Consider the following 14,283-nt stretch of genomic DNA (forward strand, 5'->3'; position numbering starts at 1 on the left):
CAGTCTTAGTGGGGTAAGGACATGGGCCCCTTGGGTCCCTACCCTGACCAATGCCTCTGCTCTCTCATATGCCTTCTAGAGATGGGGTCCAGGCCATAGACAAGCCATGTGTTAGCCCCACTACCGCTCCCCCTTGTGGACTGTGCAGGGAGTGCCTATCTCACGCAATGGGGGCTGGTTTTCAGCACAGACCACGTTTCAAGTAAATTTTCCCACCAAAGAGACAATAAAATCATCTCCCCTTCTCCAAAGCTACACACAAAACGCTGATTTTGACGGATGTTAGAATACAGCTTCCGGAAGAGCTCCTTCGAATCCAACAGAAAAGGGATCAGGTTGGTGAGGATCAGGAAATTGCAGCTGACAGCCAGCATTTCCCAGAATGCTGTCAAAGGGAATCAGTGGGTAAAGACTGAAGATAGCAAGACTACTATAAAAATAACCACCTTTCTAAACAGGAGAGTGGCTGATCGTCACAGAAGGCTTCCGGCTCACCAGTACTGATCTGGCACAGGCCAGCCTGCAGCCAGCCGACCCCACAGCAGCCCTCCAGGGAGGGCTCCATCAACACCCCCTTTTACAGGAAAGGATGGGTGCAATGACTGAGCTGTTTGTCCAAGATCTTATATCAGGGAAGCCATAAAGGTGGGATCCAGGGCTGCCTTGCACAAAACCCAGGCTTTAGATCACAACCTTGTGCAGCACACAGAGGCGGGAATCTATACCCAAGGGCGCTGGGCGGGCGGACAGAATGCAGGACAGGAAAACCCGGGCCACGCAACAGTGTACCAAGGAAGAAGAAAGTATACGCTGGAAGAAGAAAAGCCTAAGGCTATGCCCTTTGCCAGTTCTGCTGGGGCATTTACTTCCAGGGGAAGGAAATGAAGCCTGAGGCCACCACTTACCATGTGTGCTTAGAAGTTAGACTTGAGGGGCCCCTGGGTGGCTCAATGAGTTGGGCATCCAACTCTTGATTTCTGCTCTCATCATGATCTCATGATCATGAGATCAAGCCCCATGTTGGGCTCCATGCTGAGCGCGGAGCCTGCTTGGGATTCTCTCTCTCCTTCTCCCCCTGCCTCTCTCTCCCACTCTCTCTCTCTCTAAAATAAAAAAAAATTAAAAAGAAAAAAGATGCCAGACTTGAGGTATGTCTACAGGGAACCAGACCCATCCCGGATCTAATGCCCTTGTTCTCTCCCCAATATCCCTTTCAGTCCCCATGTTCAGGTGGGAGATGAAGGAAAGAAACAAACTGATGATTACATCCAGATTTCTATGCTGAAAGAACAGGGACCTGGGTTCAAATCCCGTGCCCTTGGTCTCCACTGGCCTGAGTCTCCTTCCTGTAATATGGGCAACCTGTCCACCCGTATACCTTGCCACATAAACAGTAGCTCTTTTATCATACCCTTATCGACATTATTCTATTTATCAGTGAAAATCATTCTCTTGCCTCCTCCTTTGGAAGGCCCTTTTTGCCGGAAAGGGAAAATTGGACCCTCTATTTACTTCTAAATGTGTTCTCAGTTTTTTATCAATTAAAAAAAATCCTAGATGTTCTTTGTATCTCTGCTCCCCACACACCCCACCCCACCCCCCATATAATTTATGACAATCCCTTTTGGCTTTTGCTGATACATCTGCTGCTGTGGTACCAATAGTCTGAAACCTTTTTTACCTAGTTTTTTTAATCACTCACTTAGAAACTGTAAAGTAAAACCTCTTTCTTCAAGCCCGCCTCAACCCCAGCTCCGTAAAAGCACTCAGAGTCCAACAAATTACCTGCCTTCATGGGGGAAATCTGTTAATGCTGGATTTGCAGTAAGAATTCACTACATGAACAGTAACTCACCACCTCAAAGGCTCCCTAGATAAAGCCAGGAAGTTTATAGCCGTTTCGGGCAATTTGGAAAGAACCTCAGTGATGGTAAATAATTTTTATGTTCTTGCAGGAGGACAATCTAAGACCAGCAGGAACTGTGCAGAATTTCATTTTCTTTCTTTGGTAGGGAGCTGCCGCTCCATCAGAAGAAAAGGTTGCTGGTCTAGCTTTTCCTCTACAATGTATCTCCAGCCTCAGAGATGTATTTCCCCTTTATATGCAGCTGATATGTGGCAAGAAAGCATCCCAGGCCTCAGAGGTTAGCTGTTTCCTCCCCTTGCCGATGATGTTCAGAGCAAGGCACCGGACAGTGCTCAAGATTTCTTTTTGTTCAATGTTTATTTAGTTTAGAGAGAAGGAGGGATGGGGTGGGGGAGGGGGATGGTGGGGACAGGCAGAGAGAGAGGGAGACAGAGGATCCAAAGTGGGTTCTCTGTTAACAGCAGCGAGCTCGATGCGGGGCTCAAACTCATGAACCCTGAGATCATGACCTGAGTCAAAGTTGGATGCTCATCCGACTAGGCCACCCAGGAGCCCCTCAAGATTTATTTCCACACTCAGTGGTCCTGAATCGTGGTTTTGTGGAGTGAGCAGCACCAGAGGAACTGCCCTATCTCTGAGGACAGCAGATGAGCTCGGGGCCAGACAGAAGACCCCCACGGCGGCGCAGGGCATTTGACACGAATAGAAACCCAGACTCTAACGGCTGAAAAGGCTTTTCAGGGGGCACCTGGCTGATAGTTCTGAGACCTAGCTGCACCCTGGAATTATCTGGGGAGCTTTTAAACAATTTGGTTCCGGGGCCCACCCTCAAGGACTCTGATTTGGTGGGTCTGGGTGGAGGCCTGGGGACCTGCCTGCATTTCCCCAGCACTGCTGCATTTGGAGACCCCTGACCCACCAGCCCCCTTAATCTATAAAGCAGAACTGGGCCCAGGGTGAAGTGACTCAGGTGCCAGTCACCTGGGTTGTTTATTTGAATTCTATAAGTTCGCCTTTATTTTTTATTTATTTATTTTTTAAGTTTTATCTATTTAAGTAATCTCCACACCCAACGTCAGGCTTGAACTCATGACCCTGAGATCAAGAGTCGCAGGCTTCTCTGACTGAGCCAGCCAGGCACCCCAGTTCCCCTTTAGTTATACCCTGCCTGACTCTAAGATCTGAGGGTGGCCCCGTGCTCTGTCAAGCATCCTTCTCTCCAGCAACAACATGAGGGTGGGGAGGCTGGGGGGAGACGGCAGGGGACAGTGCTCACAGGCTGATCATTTACAAAACGTACCAGGCCCCGTATCTCTACCATCTCACCTCTGTCCTGTGGAGCAGGCGTTATTATGCCCACTTTGCAGATGAGAAAATCTAGTCTCAGGGAGGCTGAGTCATTGGGCCTCACACACAGCTGGTTAAAAGACAGAGCTGGGGTTCGAATCCAGGTGGTCTTTCTTTGGCTTACGCTGAAACATAGTGTGGGCCGCCTCAGTGTTGGTCTAGTTTAGAGTTCTGTTACAGCCAATAGTACAGCCTTCTCCCCAGATCACCTAGCTGACCCCCAACCTTTACCCTACAGCTTATATCCACTGCTTCTTCTAGTTTCTGGCTAACTCTCAATCGCTTTCAGCCCAGTGACCTCTGGTTCCCTCTGGCTCTCTCAGGGTTGTTCAGTGTTCCATGTTTGTGCCCTTTGTATAGAAGAGTAATCGGTCCTTGGGGACAGGGGTCGCAGGGCCTAGCACATGCCAGGACCTAGCAGTCGCCGAGAGAGGAGCAGGTGGTTTGTGTATGGGTGGGCCCAGGCTCTCTGAGTGACCTCTTTCCATGAAGGTGTCTGCTCCACCTACAAATCGATGACTTCTCCTGTGGCAGCAATGGTCTGGGAGAGTGAGGAACAGAAGGAAGCTGGTGCGGAGCCCAACAAGTGGTAAGATGAGGCCAGAGAGATAAGCTGAGGCCGGTCAACCAGAGCCTTGAAGGGTGTGGTAAAGCACGTGGATTTTTCCCGAGAAACAAGAAGCCACTGAAGGTTTCACGCAGGGAGCACCACACTCCTGTGGTGTCTTGTGTCCCCATGTTGTGCTGTCTCCTGCATTGCTAGACTGACAGCCCCTGCAAGGCAAGAGCCCCACACTGTTCACAGGGTAACTCCAGGGCCTGGCCCTGAATGACGTACAGAAGCATGTGTTTGCTACTCTGCACCAGTCAATGAAAGAATGAAAGGCAATCCACAGTGAAATTAGGATTGAAATTTCACAAATGTCCATTCCTGTCCCAGTAAACGCATCTTTCATCCATAGCACACTATCTCCGAATTTACAACAAAACCAGGTGAGAGCAGGACTGAGGATCGCCTTTGTAAAACAAAAATATTTTCTGCTGAGTACATTAATAGCGCAAACGAGACTGGAGAAGAAAGGCTAAATCACACGTGCAAACTGCTTAAAATATTTAAGCGGCACTAATTTAAATGCAAACAATTGATACATGAATTACCCACCATTTGTTCAACAATATTCCATAATTCAGGAAGTTTCCCATCCCTAGCCACACACACACACACACACACACACACACACACACACACACACACGAAGTTAGTTTGAATTAATAATAATTATCCCAGTGCTCAGCTTATCGATTCATAACATTTGGAGGTTACTGTGATCGACCCCAAAGAGACCACTGACCCCACATGGGCACATTCACACATCAAAACCAGCCCTGGTCTTTAGTTGGCTTTTAATTCTATGCAGTCTATACCCAAGTAAGCTTCTAATTTCAGCCTCTTTACCTCGTTAACATTAGTTAATTCTTTACCCTTACTGGACCAGCCACGATCAGAAGAAGTGGATTCACACCCCTAACTTGTGACAGCAATGACCCCGTTTCTGCAAAGACAATACAGACAAAAGGAAAAAAAAATCAGCCTCCAAATACACTTTATGTGTGAGAATATACATTCCTTCCACTTGGCTATTTGACTTCCAGGAATTATCCTAAAGAAATCATCTGAATGAGAAAGCAGCCATTTGTAGTAGGAAAGCTCACAGAGCTCCTGATCTCGGAAAAGAACAGAAACAATCCCAATCCACAATAAGGAACAGCAAAGGGATGGGCGAGTGAGCTACGCTGTGATGTAACATTGCAGAGCCATTAAAAAGACGCTCACAACGTGTTTATGGTGGTCTGAGAAATGTTTCTACTGATGGTATTTCATCACACTTAAGACACTACTGATTATAAGAAATGCCACTATTTCATGTATCAGGAAGGAAGAAAAAAATACTCAGGATGGGTTACCTAACAAGAGGCATCTAAGTAAAGCTAGGACCCCGAAAGGCTATTCCCTAAATGTAAGGGTGATGAAAAACAGCACTGTTGGGCAGAAGGTATGTCCCAGCCTTGCCCTGGGTGCAGGGAGGGAATAAAATCACCGTTGAGGATACAAAGAAGCCTGTACTCACACAGGTCAGAGTCGGAATCTGCACTATAGACATGGTTTGAAAACACCTCAAGCAAACGCTGAAACTAAATTTACGTTTAATGTAAAGTCTTCTCAAGCTGGCAGTGTCCCCACTGTCAGAAGCAATAACAACCCACTTTGGAAGAGGGGAATTGCAACAGGCTGACAGTGCCGGTAAAACATTGGTTGTGCGGGGCAAGATCCAGAGATGCTAGCATGTGAAAATAAGCCTGTCTTAGGATTCGTGTTAAGCAAAAAGCAGAATGAAATGCACGTGGGCATCGATTGGTCTTTGTAGAGATGGCCAACTGGAAGGAAATAGACTAAAATGTTAACAGGGATTTTTCTGTAGCTTGTAACACTGGAGCTTTTTCTTTAAATGACTCACATTTCCCAGATTTTCCTAAAGTAACCATGTGTTTAGTGACCACAGAGGCAACAGAGAAGGTATAAGTCAGGGAGGGGCAACTTTAGGTAGGGTGATCAGGGAGGACACTGTGGAGGAGATGATACCTGCACTGAGATGGGCCAGCGCGGGGGAAGCTGTAGAAACTGCTCGCTGCTGCATCCCACTGGGTCACAGGGCAGGCACCTGAAACATTTTGTGAAATGAATACAGGAATTAAGGAATAGCTGCTAAGTCTCGAAGGGTCCCCACCAGAGTGTGGCTCTTCAGTGGGGCCATTCTCATCAGACCGGGCTGATGAACAGGGCCGGGATACAGGGCTTAGCAGAGAATTATGGTCACGGTGTTGGGCCTCAGTTTCCCCCACCAGGGAAATGAGGTTAGTGCCCCTGCTGCCACAGCCCCTCGAAGTTAGCTTCAGATGACACAGTGCTTTGAAATATCGAGTGCAGTGCAAGCATGAGGGGCTGGCATGCGCTGGGAGGTCCTCGTGAGAGCCCAGAGACAGCTCCTTGCAAGCCCAACACCCGGTGGCCTTAGATAAGCTGCTTTGTCTCACAGGGCTGGCCTCGCTCTGCACTCAGCAAGGGGAAAAGATGCCACATCAGCCCCGACCTTCCCGCCTGCCTGTGCTTTTCCCAGATACATTTACTAAGTGCAGGCCTGTGCTGGCCGCTGCAGATCCTGAGATGAAAGACGAGGCCCTGCCCTTGGGAGAGTCACGGTGCACCTGGGGCAGCCAGATGAGCAGAGGGTCACGATCCCCTGGTGTGTGACTGACCGCACAGCAGGGAAAACAGGCCAAAGCGGGGTCACTCCACCTGCTGCCAAGGCAGAAACAATGGCCAGCAGTGGGGTGGGGAGGGATTGAGCCTGTTCTGGGTTTTTGTACAGTGTTTCATTTTCTCCGCAGGACTTTGCCAGGTTATCACCATTGCAAAGATGGGGGCCAGAGGCTCCATTCGTGGTCAAGGTCGCAGAGCTTGGAGGCAGCAGCAGAACTCCTGCCTTGGCCTGAGGGATTCTGGAGTCTGTGTCCCTGGCACATAGCACCCTGAGGAGGTGGGGGGGGGGGGGCTGGCAGTGGGAAAGGCAGAGGGAGGGGGGCAGAGGTGAAAGCCTGTTGCATTTAGGGACTGAGGGCCAAGGGGGGATGGTGGGCGCTGAGGTGGACACAAACTGGCCAGATGTGCCAGGGCTTTCCTGTGAAAAAGCTGATGTGAGCAAATCCACAAATAGGTCTGAAAGTGAAATGTCCCCAGACTGTCATTCCCCTGCCCTAAGCTACCCACTCAGAGGACAATCAGCAAAGGGCCAGGGGACCACGGCCCAATCCTGACTCCCGCGTGGGTGCCAGCTGCTCAGGGGAACTGGCCCAGTCTGACAGGGAGCACGCCCAGGTGTCTCCAAGGGCAACCTGGGAACCCAGCACTGTCATCCTGGTCTGTGTGAGGAGGGCGCTTGGCTAAGTGCTCCCTGTGGAAACCCCGGCTCTCCCAGAGCAGTGGCCCTCGTGGAGCTCCGAGGAGGAAGAGCCACACTGGGCCTGATTGCTGGGACTGAGCAGAACTAAAGATGCCCCCGGCTGGCTCTGTCAGAACATGTGACTCTTTTTTTTTTTTTTTTTTTTTTTTTTAATTTTTTTTTTCAACGTTTATTTATTTTGGGGACAGAGAGAGACAGAGCATGAACGGGGGAGGGGCAGAGAGAGAGGGAAACACAGAATAGGAATCAGGCTCCAGGCTCTGAGCCATCAGCCCAGAGCCCGACGCGGGGCTCGAACTCACGGACCGCGAGATCGTGACCTGGCTGAAGTCGGACGCTTAACCGACTGCGCCACCCAGGCGCCCCAGAACATGTGACTCTTGATCTCAGGGTCATGAGTTCAAGCCCTACATTGGGCATGGAGCCTATTTTTTTTAAAAATTACAAAAAAAATAAAGATGCCCCAGTATTCCCATGGGTTCTCTGCTCATTCAAACGCTAATCGAGGTGCTGTTGTGAAGGGACTTTGCAGATGGAATGAAGTTTACCAATAGGTTGACCTTAAAATAGAGAGATTATCCTGGATTATCTGGCTGGGTCCAATGTAATCACATGAGCCCTTAAAAACAGAAAAGGGAGGCAGAAGAGAAACGCAGCAGAAGTGTCAGTAGGGGACTGGAAAGCTCAAGAACTCCATCCGCCATCGGTGGCTCTGAGGGCGGGGAGGAGGGGAGGGCATAAGCCAGGAAGTGAAGGTGGCTGAGAATGACCCCGGCTGGCAGCTAGCAAGGACATGGGATGCTCAGTCCCACAACTCCACGGGAACAAATTCTGCCAACAAGCTTAACGAACTTGGAAACAGGTTGACTGCCAGAGCCTCCCAAAGGGAAGCAGCCCTGCTGACACCCGTGAGACCCCAACAGAGACCGGCTGAGCCGCCCGAGCCACCCTGTGCCCAGACCCCTTACAGAAACTGTGAGGCAGTAAGTGGCCATTGTTTTAAGCCGCTAAGTTTGGGGCAATTTGTTGTGGCAGCCTTGGAAACTAATGACTCTTACGTGAGCTGAGGACAGACCACCCAGGTCCAGCAGTGGACGGCACAGGGCCTGGGGTGCTGGCAGTGAGGGGGGGGCTCCAGATGCTGGCTCCACACTGCTCAGAGGAGACGGGGGAAGGGAACCACTGGGTCTGGGCAGGAGTGTTCCAGCCAAAGTGTTCACTCACACACTCGACCAGCACTTCTCAAGCACGTGCTAGGACACAAGCACTGGCAGGGTGTCTGCAGCTCAAATCTCGTGAGGAGAGCCAGGGCCAGACTCAAGCCAGTGAAATGAGTCCTGTGAGAGGAACAAATTCCCTGAGGCCATGGGAGGTCAGAGAAGGGTCACCAGTCCCCTAGAGATCGGGGTTTCCCAAGGCCTGAAGCCATCCTGGATCTTGGTGGTCCAGGAGGGAAAGAGGTCAGGTAAGGGCCACTCTGAGAACAGCAAGGCCACAGAATGAAGAGATCATGCGTGGCACATCCTGGAAGGGCAGCAGATTTGGCAGACCACAGGAAAGGGGATGGCCAGCAGGTGGGCCAGGGCAAGCTCAGGAAGGCCTGTAGGTGAAAAAGGGAAGTTGGACTGAGAAGGCTAAGCAGGGGAGAGGCTGTGGGGTGGGGACACATCTCAGGACCCCACTCACCCTGACTCGGGATAGGCAGGCCCGAGCTGGTGGACTAAGGCACCCACATGCCCTCTGTATGTGTACCAGCCTCCCAGTTGGCTAAGTCATCAGCACCTGACACATTAAGACCACAGCAAGGCCCTAAGAGACTGACCACTTCGGGGAAAACAACAAAGGAGGGGTGTCTAGGGCATAGAACTGGGAGTCCCGGCCTGTGGGCCCTGGAAAGCCAGCTGAGGGGATGGCAGACAGCAGCCCTCCACCCGTGGCTTTGCCACAAAGCTGGAAGCAGGCTCTGGCATCCATTGGGGCAGCAGGGGCACATCGCACCGTGTGACAGGCCACCTCGAAACTCTCTTCCCAGATGTGAACCAGGCGCTTGTCTTACATGAGCTCCAGACGTGGGAAAACCCACTCCAAACTCCTGTCTTCACCACAAAGCTGGCAGCAGACGCCCTGAGGTCCTCTGGCTCCAGGGAGGAGGCTGCGGAGGACTTCTGACGCCTCTGACAGGGACCAGAGGACAGGGCCCTGCCACACCTTGCTCAGGAGCAGCTGGCAAGCCCTCCCCTCCTCAGGCTTTCCATTCTCCAGTGTGGTAATATTCATAGCTCACGTGTCTTTAAATGCAAAGTGCTTTCCATGCATTGATTCATCTGATCCTCAGAACAACCCTTCATGTTTTTATTAGCCAATTTCATAGTTGGACGGGTGTTTTGAATTCTAAATTTTTAACCAACAAATCCCTTCTTGAAGGGAAACAGCAAAAGAAAAGCCAACACGAAAAACAGATTAGAGCAACTGTGGACAGGAGAAAGGCTAGAGCCCCACTTAAGGAACATCCCCCCCCCCCGCCCCCCCACCGCCCCAATGACTCCTGAGGGATTCTTTAGAAATAAGGGGCCCTGAAGACACATCTAGAAGGCCTAGCAGGGCTTACTTGGTTGGGAGTCCCTCCCCCAGGACCACCTAATGGCCCCCAGCTGAGGGGGGGAGCTGGTGAAGTTGAGATCTTTGAGGCCCAGGATTGTCCACATCACACCACACTTGAGCATCCTGTTAATGCTGACCTGGAAAAGCCAGCTCCTGGATCTGGACCGTGGCCCCTACCTCTCTCAGGAAGCCCTTCCTTGTTACGCCAGGGAGACCTTGCCACCAGACAATTCCTCTGATGACCTTTCCCTCAGAGCCCACTACTGGAGTCAGCATTCCATTCCTGCCGCAGGGGACGGACTGCATGGGACAGGTGGAGGGCTGCAAGGCAGAAAGGATAAGCAACCCGGGGATGAGTGGAGAAGAGAGGGAGGAGTGCTCTAGGGCCTGCCCGGCTGGCAAAAGAGGGGACTGCTCCAAATCACAGGGCCGCTGCAACCCGGCTGGCCCTTGGAAACCACTCAACAGCCCAGGGAACTGAGGCTGAGACAGACCGGGGTGAATTGTTCAGGTCTCTCAGCTGGGGGGCGGGGGGGGGGGTGCAGACCCCTAGACTAGAACTCAGATTTCTTGATCTCTGGTCCAGTGCCCTTTTCACAACATGGCTCTGTGAGAATCAGTTAGGCAGGCCCAAAAGAAGTAAAACTGAGGATTCGGGACTTAAAAGTGGAGAGCGCTGAATCTGAGTTCCATTCTGCTCCGAACCTGCCAGGTGACTTGGGGCGGGAAGCACTTTCTCCTGGGGACTTTGCCTGGGGGCCGTTGGTGGGTCTAACACCCTCCCCAGCATTGGCCCTCCACCTCCGAGGAGAAAGGGGAGGTATGAGATCGCCACCGCCCCCTAGGCACTGTGCCTCAGCCATTTCACAGGCAGCCTCAGAACTGTCATTGCCCCACCAGGCAGACGGTCCTGGAATTCATCTATTCCAGGCAAAACCCCACACTCCACCCCACGCGGGGCTCCCTCCTGGGCACAGGGACCAGGCCACGGCCGGCCTCACTGTACGTACACACACACGCGCGCGCGCGCGCTTCCACACATACACGCCCCCGTGTGCATTCATGGTTCCTGGCACCACCTCGCTCACAAACTCCCACACCCTCCAGGTCACCCGCCTTCGCCCGTGCCCACAACGTGGCCCCTCAGCGCCGCCAGGGGCGGACCTTGCCGCGGTACCCCAGTCCCGGGGCGGGTTGCCAGCGAGGGGAGGACATCGGGCAAGCCCCGCCCACGGCCCCGCCCCCGCCTGGGCCCTGCCCCCGAGCGGGCCGGGAGGATGTGAGCTCACTCCCGCCTCCCCCCTGCGCCGCCAGGAAGCGTCCGCCCGAAGTCTGACAACGGGCTGGCCGAGGAGTCACCGGCGCGTCAGGTTCCGTCTCTCCTGGCGCCATACGCGGTAGCTTTTTTCCGGATGGGTACGGAGTAAAGGCGGGCGGCGGGGCGGAGGCAGCGCCCCACTCCTAAACGCCGCGCCGCCCGCGGCCGAGGGTCGCCGATAGAGCGTAGGCGCGCAGGCGCACGCTCGGCCCGGTCGCGCTTCCGGCCGGGCCACGTGACCGCGCGTGCACGTGTTCCGGCCACTCGGCGCTGGGGTCCGAACCTCCTCCTGGTGCGTCTCTCGGCGGCTGCCAGCCTAGAGCCGCCACAGGCCCAGAGGGGAGGCGGCGGGCCCGGGAAGCGGCGGAGACGCGGCGCCCGCCCAGCCGGGCTGAGCAGCAGGCCCGGTGGGCTGGCGGCGGCTTCGCCATGAACCCTAGGGGCCTGTTCCAGGACTTCAACCCGAGTAAGTTCCTCATCTACGCCTGCCTGCTGCTCTTCTCCGTGCTGCTGCCCCTCCGCCTGGACGGCGTCATCCAGTGGAGCTACTGGGCGGTCTTCGCCCCCATATGGCTGTGGAAGCTCCTGGTCATCGCCGGCGCCTCAGTGGGCGCAGGCGTTTGGGCCCGCAACCCTCGATACCGCACGGAGGGGGAGGCCTGCGTGGAGTTCAAAGCCATGTTGATCGCCGTGGCTATCCACCTGCTGCTGCTCATGTTCGAAGTCCTGGTCTGCGACAGGGTGGAGAGGGGGACCCACTTCTGGCTGCTGGTCTTCATGCCACTTTTTTTCGTATCCCCAGTGTCCGTGGCCGCCTGCGTCTGGGGCTTCCGACACGATAGGTCCCTAGAGCTGGAGATCTTGTGCTCTGTCAACATCCTGCAGTTCATCTTCATCGCCCTAAGGCTGGACAGGATTATCCACTGGCCGTGGCTGGTGGTGTTCGTGCCCCTGTGGATTCTCATGTCGTTCCTCTGCCTAGTCGTCCTCTATTACATCGTCTGGTCCCTCCTGTTCCTTCGATCCTTGGATGTCGTTGCGGAACAGCGAAGGACACATGTGACTATGGCCATCAGCTGGATAACAATTGTCGTGCCCCTGCTCACTTTTGAGGTTCTGCTCGTTCACAGATTGGACGGCCACAATACATTCTCTTACATCTCCATATTTGTCCCCCTTTGGCTTTCATTAATAACTTTAATGGCCACGACGTTTAGGCGGAAGGGAGGCAACCATTGGTGGTTTGGGATTCGCAGAGATTTCTGTCAGTTTCTGCTTGAAATTTTCCCATTTCTAAGAGAATATGGGAACATTTCCTATGATCTACATCATGAAGATAGTGAAGAAGCTGAAGAAACATCAGTCCCAGATGCTCCTAAAATTGCTCCAATGTTTGGAAAGAAGGCCAGGGTAGTTATAACCCAGAGTCCTGGAAAGTATGTTCCCCCGCCTCCCAAGTTAAATATTGATATGCCAGATTAAACTCCTCTTCCAGAGAGCACCCATATGTGGAACAGAAATCATAAACACACAATCCACCTTATTTTTGCCTTTGTTCATCCATCCCAATCTTGGAACTGAAAATAGGCTCCAAACACCATATCATCTCATGCCTTGAGATTAATGCCTGTCAGTTACTCATCAGTGTGCACCATAGAGGAGGTGATTTTAATATCACAGCTGTGTGTGTGTGTGTGTGTGTGTGTGTGTGTGTGGTGTGCACATGTGCGAGAGAATTTGCTTTCCAGGCTGATGCTTTAAAAGCTAGCTTGGAAGCAGGCAGTTGAATAGTAGGTCTTCAAGTGAAATAACTATACAGCTGGGTTGTTTTTTTGTTTGTTGTGGGGTTTTTTTTTTTTATGGTACTATGCCTATCAGACGTATTGTTTGAAAGTATTTTTATACACTGCAGTCTAAAGTTGTATTTCAGATTGTACCTGTTGTGACATAATCAATAGCAAATGTAAAAAGAATTCTTTTTCCTGCCACTTGTTTATAAGCCTTCAAGTTGTTATTTTTAGTGTTCCTACTGTTAAAATAGTTTTCCTTTGGGTTTTGCTGATGCTGGTCTTCAACATCATAAAAGGTGAATTTTTCTAATGCAGTGAATTCACGCATATATGAAATTTATATGAATGTTTTAGCAACGTGATATGTTGAATTCTAGTTCTGTGTATTACGACGTATTAAAGTATTTTTTTTAAGTTTATATGTGAAGATACACGTCTGTTGCAGATGTGCTTAAAGATTGCTTAAAATGTTAATATGTACCCAGTGTAGGAGCTCCTCAAAGTACTAGGCATGGGATTAAAATCCCATAGGTCTTAATTTTCAGGTATTAGATGACTCAGTCTATAGAGTTTTAAGGTCTCTTTTAGTAGAGGGAGGAGCCACCGTCTTTGGGAACAGGTGTTCCAGTGTGATACTAGGCCATGAAGTAAACCTGAAATTTTCCCAAATGGGTAGTCACATCTCTTTAGGAACAACCAAACTAAGCAACAAGTGACTTGTTCATTGCCAAGAGTCCTAGAATATTATTTGGCTACGATAAAAAGTGTTTGTTACTTATCATCAGGATGCTGGAGAGAGTAGCCTTAAACAAAAGACAGCCAAAACCTTCAGGTATTACTTTAAGGTCCAAACTTAACTGATCTGTCAGCAACAGAAAAAGAAGAGTTGAGGTTATTTTTAAAATAAGTGCAGTGTTTCTTGAGGCACTACTAGCGGTAGACCAGGGAACCAGGCAAAAACCAGATTCTGGGAGAATAATGTTCTTATGGCTGAGAACAAATGAATACTTTGAAAAGGAGGTTGAAATAAAAAGGCGTCGTGATATTATTACTGGAGAAAAGAAAGGAGGGAATCCATTTTTGTCATTAGCAACGTAGTAAAAATGATCTAAATTGCTAGCGATGTGAATTAAGTAAACAACGTGATACGCCTAGCAAGGGGGCATGCCAGCAACAAAAGCCAGTCCTGGGAGCCCGCATGCCTGAAAGCCTCAGGGCGCCCCAGTCACCCAGGACCGTGCCAAGCTCGCTCGCGCGCTCACACACACACAGACACCTTCTCCGTTTCCACCAGCCCGCGGGATGTGGGAAGCAGCCCCGAGCAGCAGTAGATGTAACATT

General features: G+C 51.4%; 1 protein-coding gene and 1 long non-coding RNA gene across 3 annotated transcripts; one reads left to right on the forward strand and one right to left on the reverse strand.

The window, feature by feature from the left end:
* Positions 1-2,411: 2,411 nt before the first annotated feature.
* On the reverse strand, positions 2,412-7,344 carry LOC123598797. Of its 2 annotated transcripts, XR_006712789.1 has the most exons (3): positions 5,856-7,344; positions 4,671-4,767; positions 2,412-4,230 (listed from the first exon to the last, which is right to left on the reverse strand). It is a non-coding gene; the product is annotated as an uncharacterized LOC123598797 (long non-coding RNA). The 2 variants fall into 2 exon arrangements; XR_006712790.1 differs by lacking the exon at positions 2,412-4,230 and having other exon boundaries at positions 4,313-4,767.
* Positions 7,345-11,102: 3,758 nt separating this feature from the next.
* TMEM185B (transmembrane protein 185B) lies at positions 11,103-13,361 on the forward strand. Its single transcript, XM_045479502.1, has one exon. It carries the CDS (start codon positions 11,582-11,584, stop codon positions 12,632-12,634), a length of 1,053 nt encoding a protein of 350 aa, XP_045335458.1. The 5' UTR covers positions 11,103-11,581; the 3' UTR covers positions 12,635-13,361.
* The last annotated feature ends 922 nt before the right edge of the window (positions 13,362-14,283 follow it).

This window comes from Leopardus geoffroyi, chromosome C1, assembly GCF_018350155.1.
Source record: "Leopardus geoffroyi isolate Oge1 chromosome C1, O.geoffroyi_Oge1_pat1.0, whole genome shotgun sequence".
In the NCBI taxonomy this organism is placed as follows: domain Eukaryota; kingdom Metazoa; phylum Chordata; class Mammalia; order Carnivora; family Felidae; genus Leopardus; species Leopardus geoffroyi.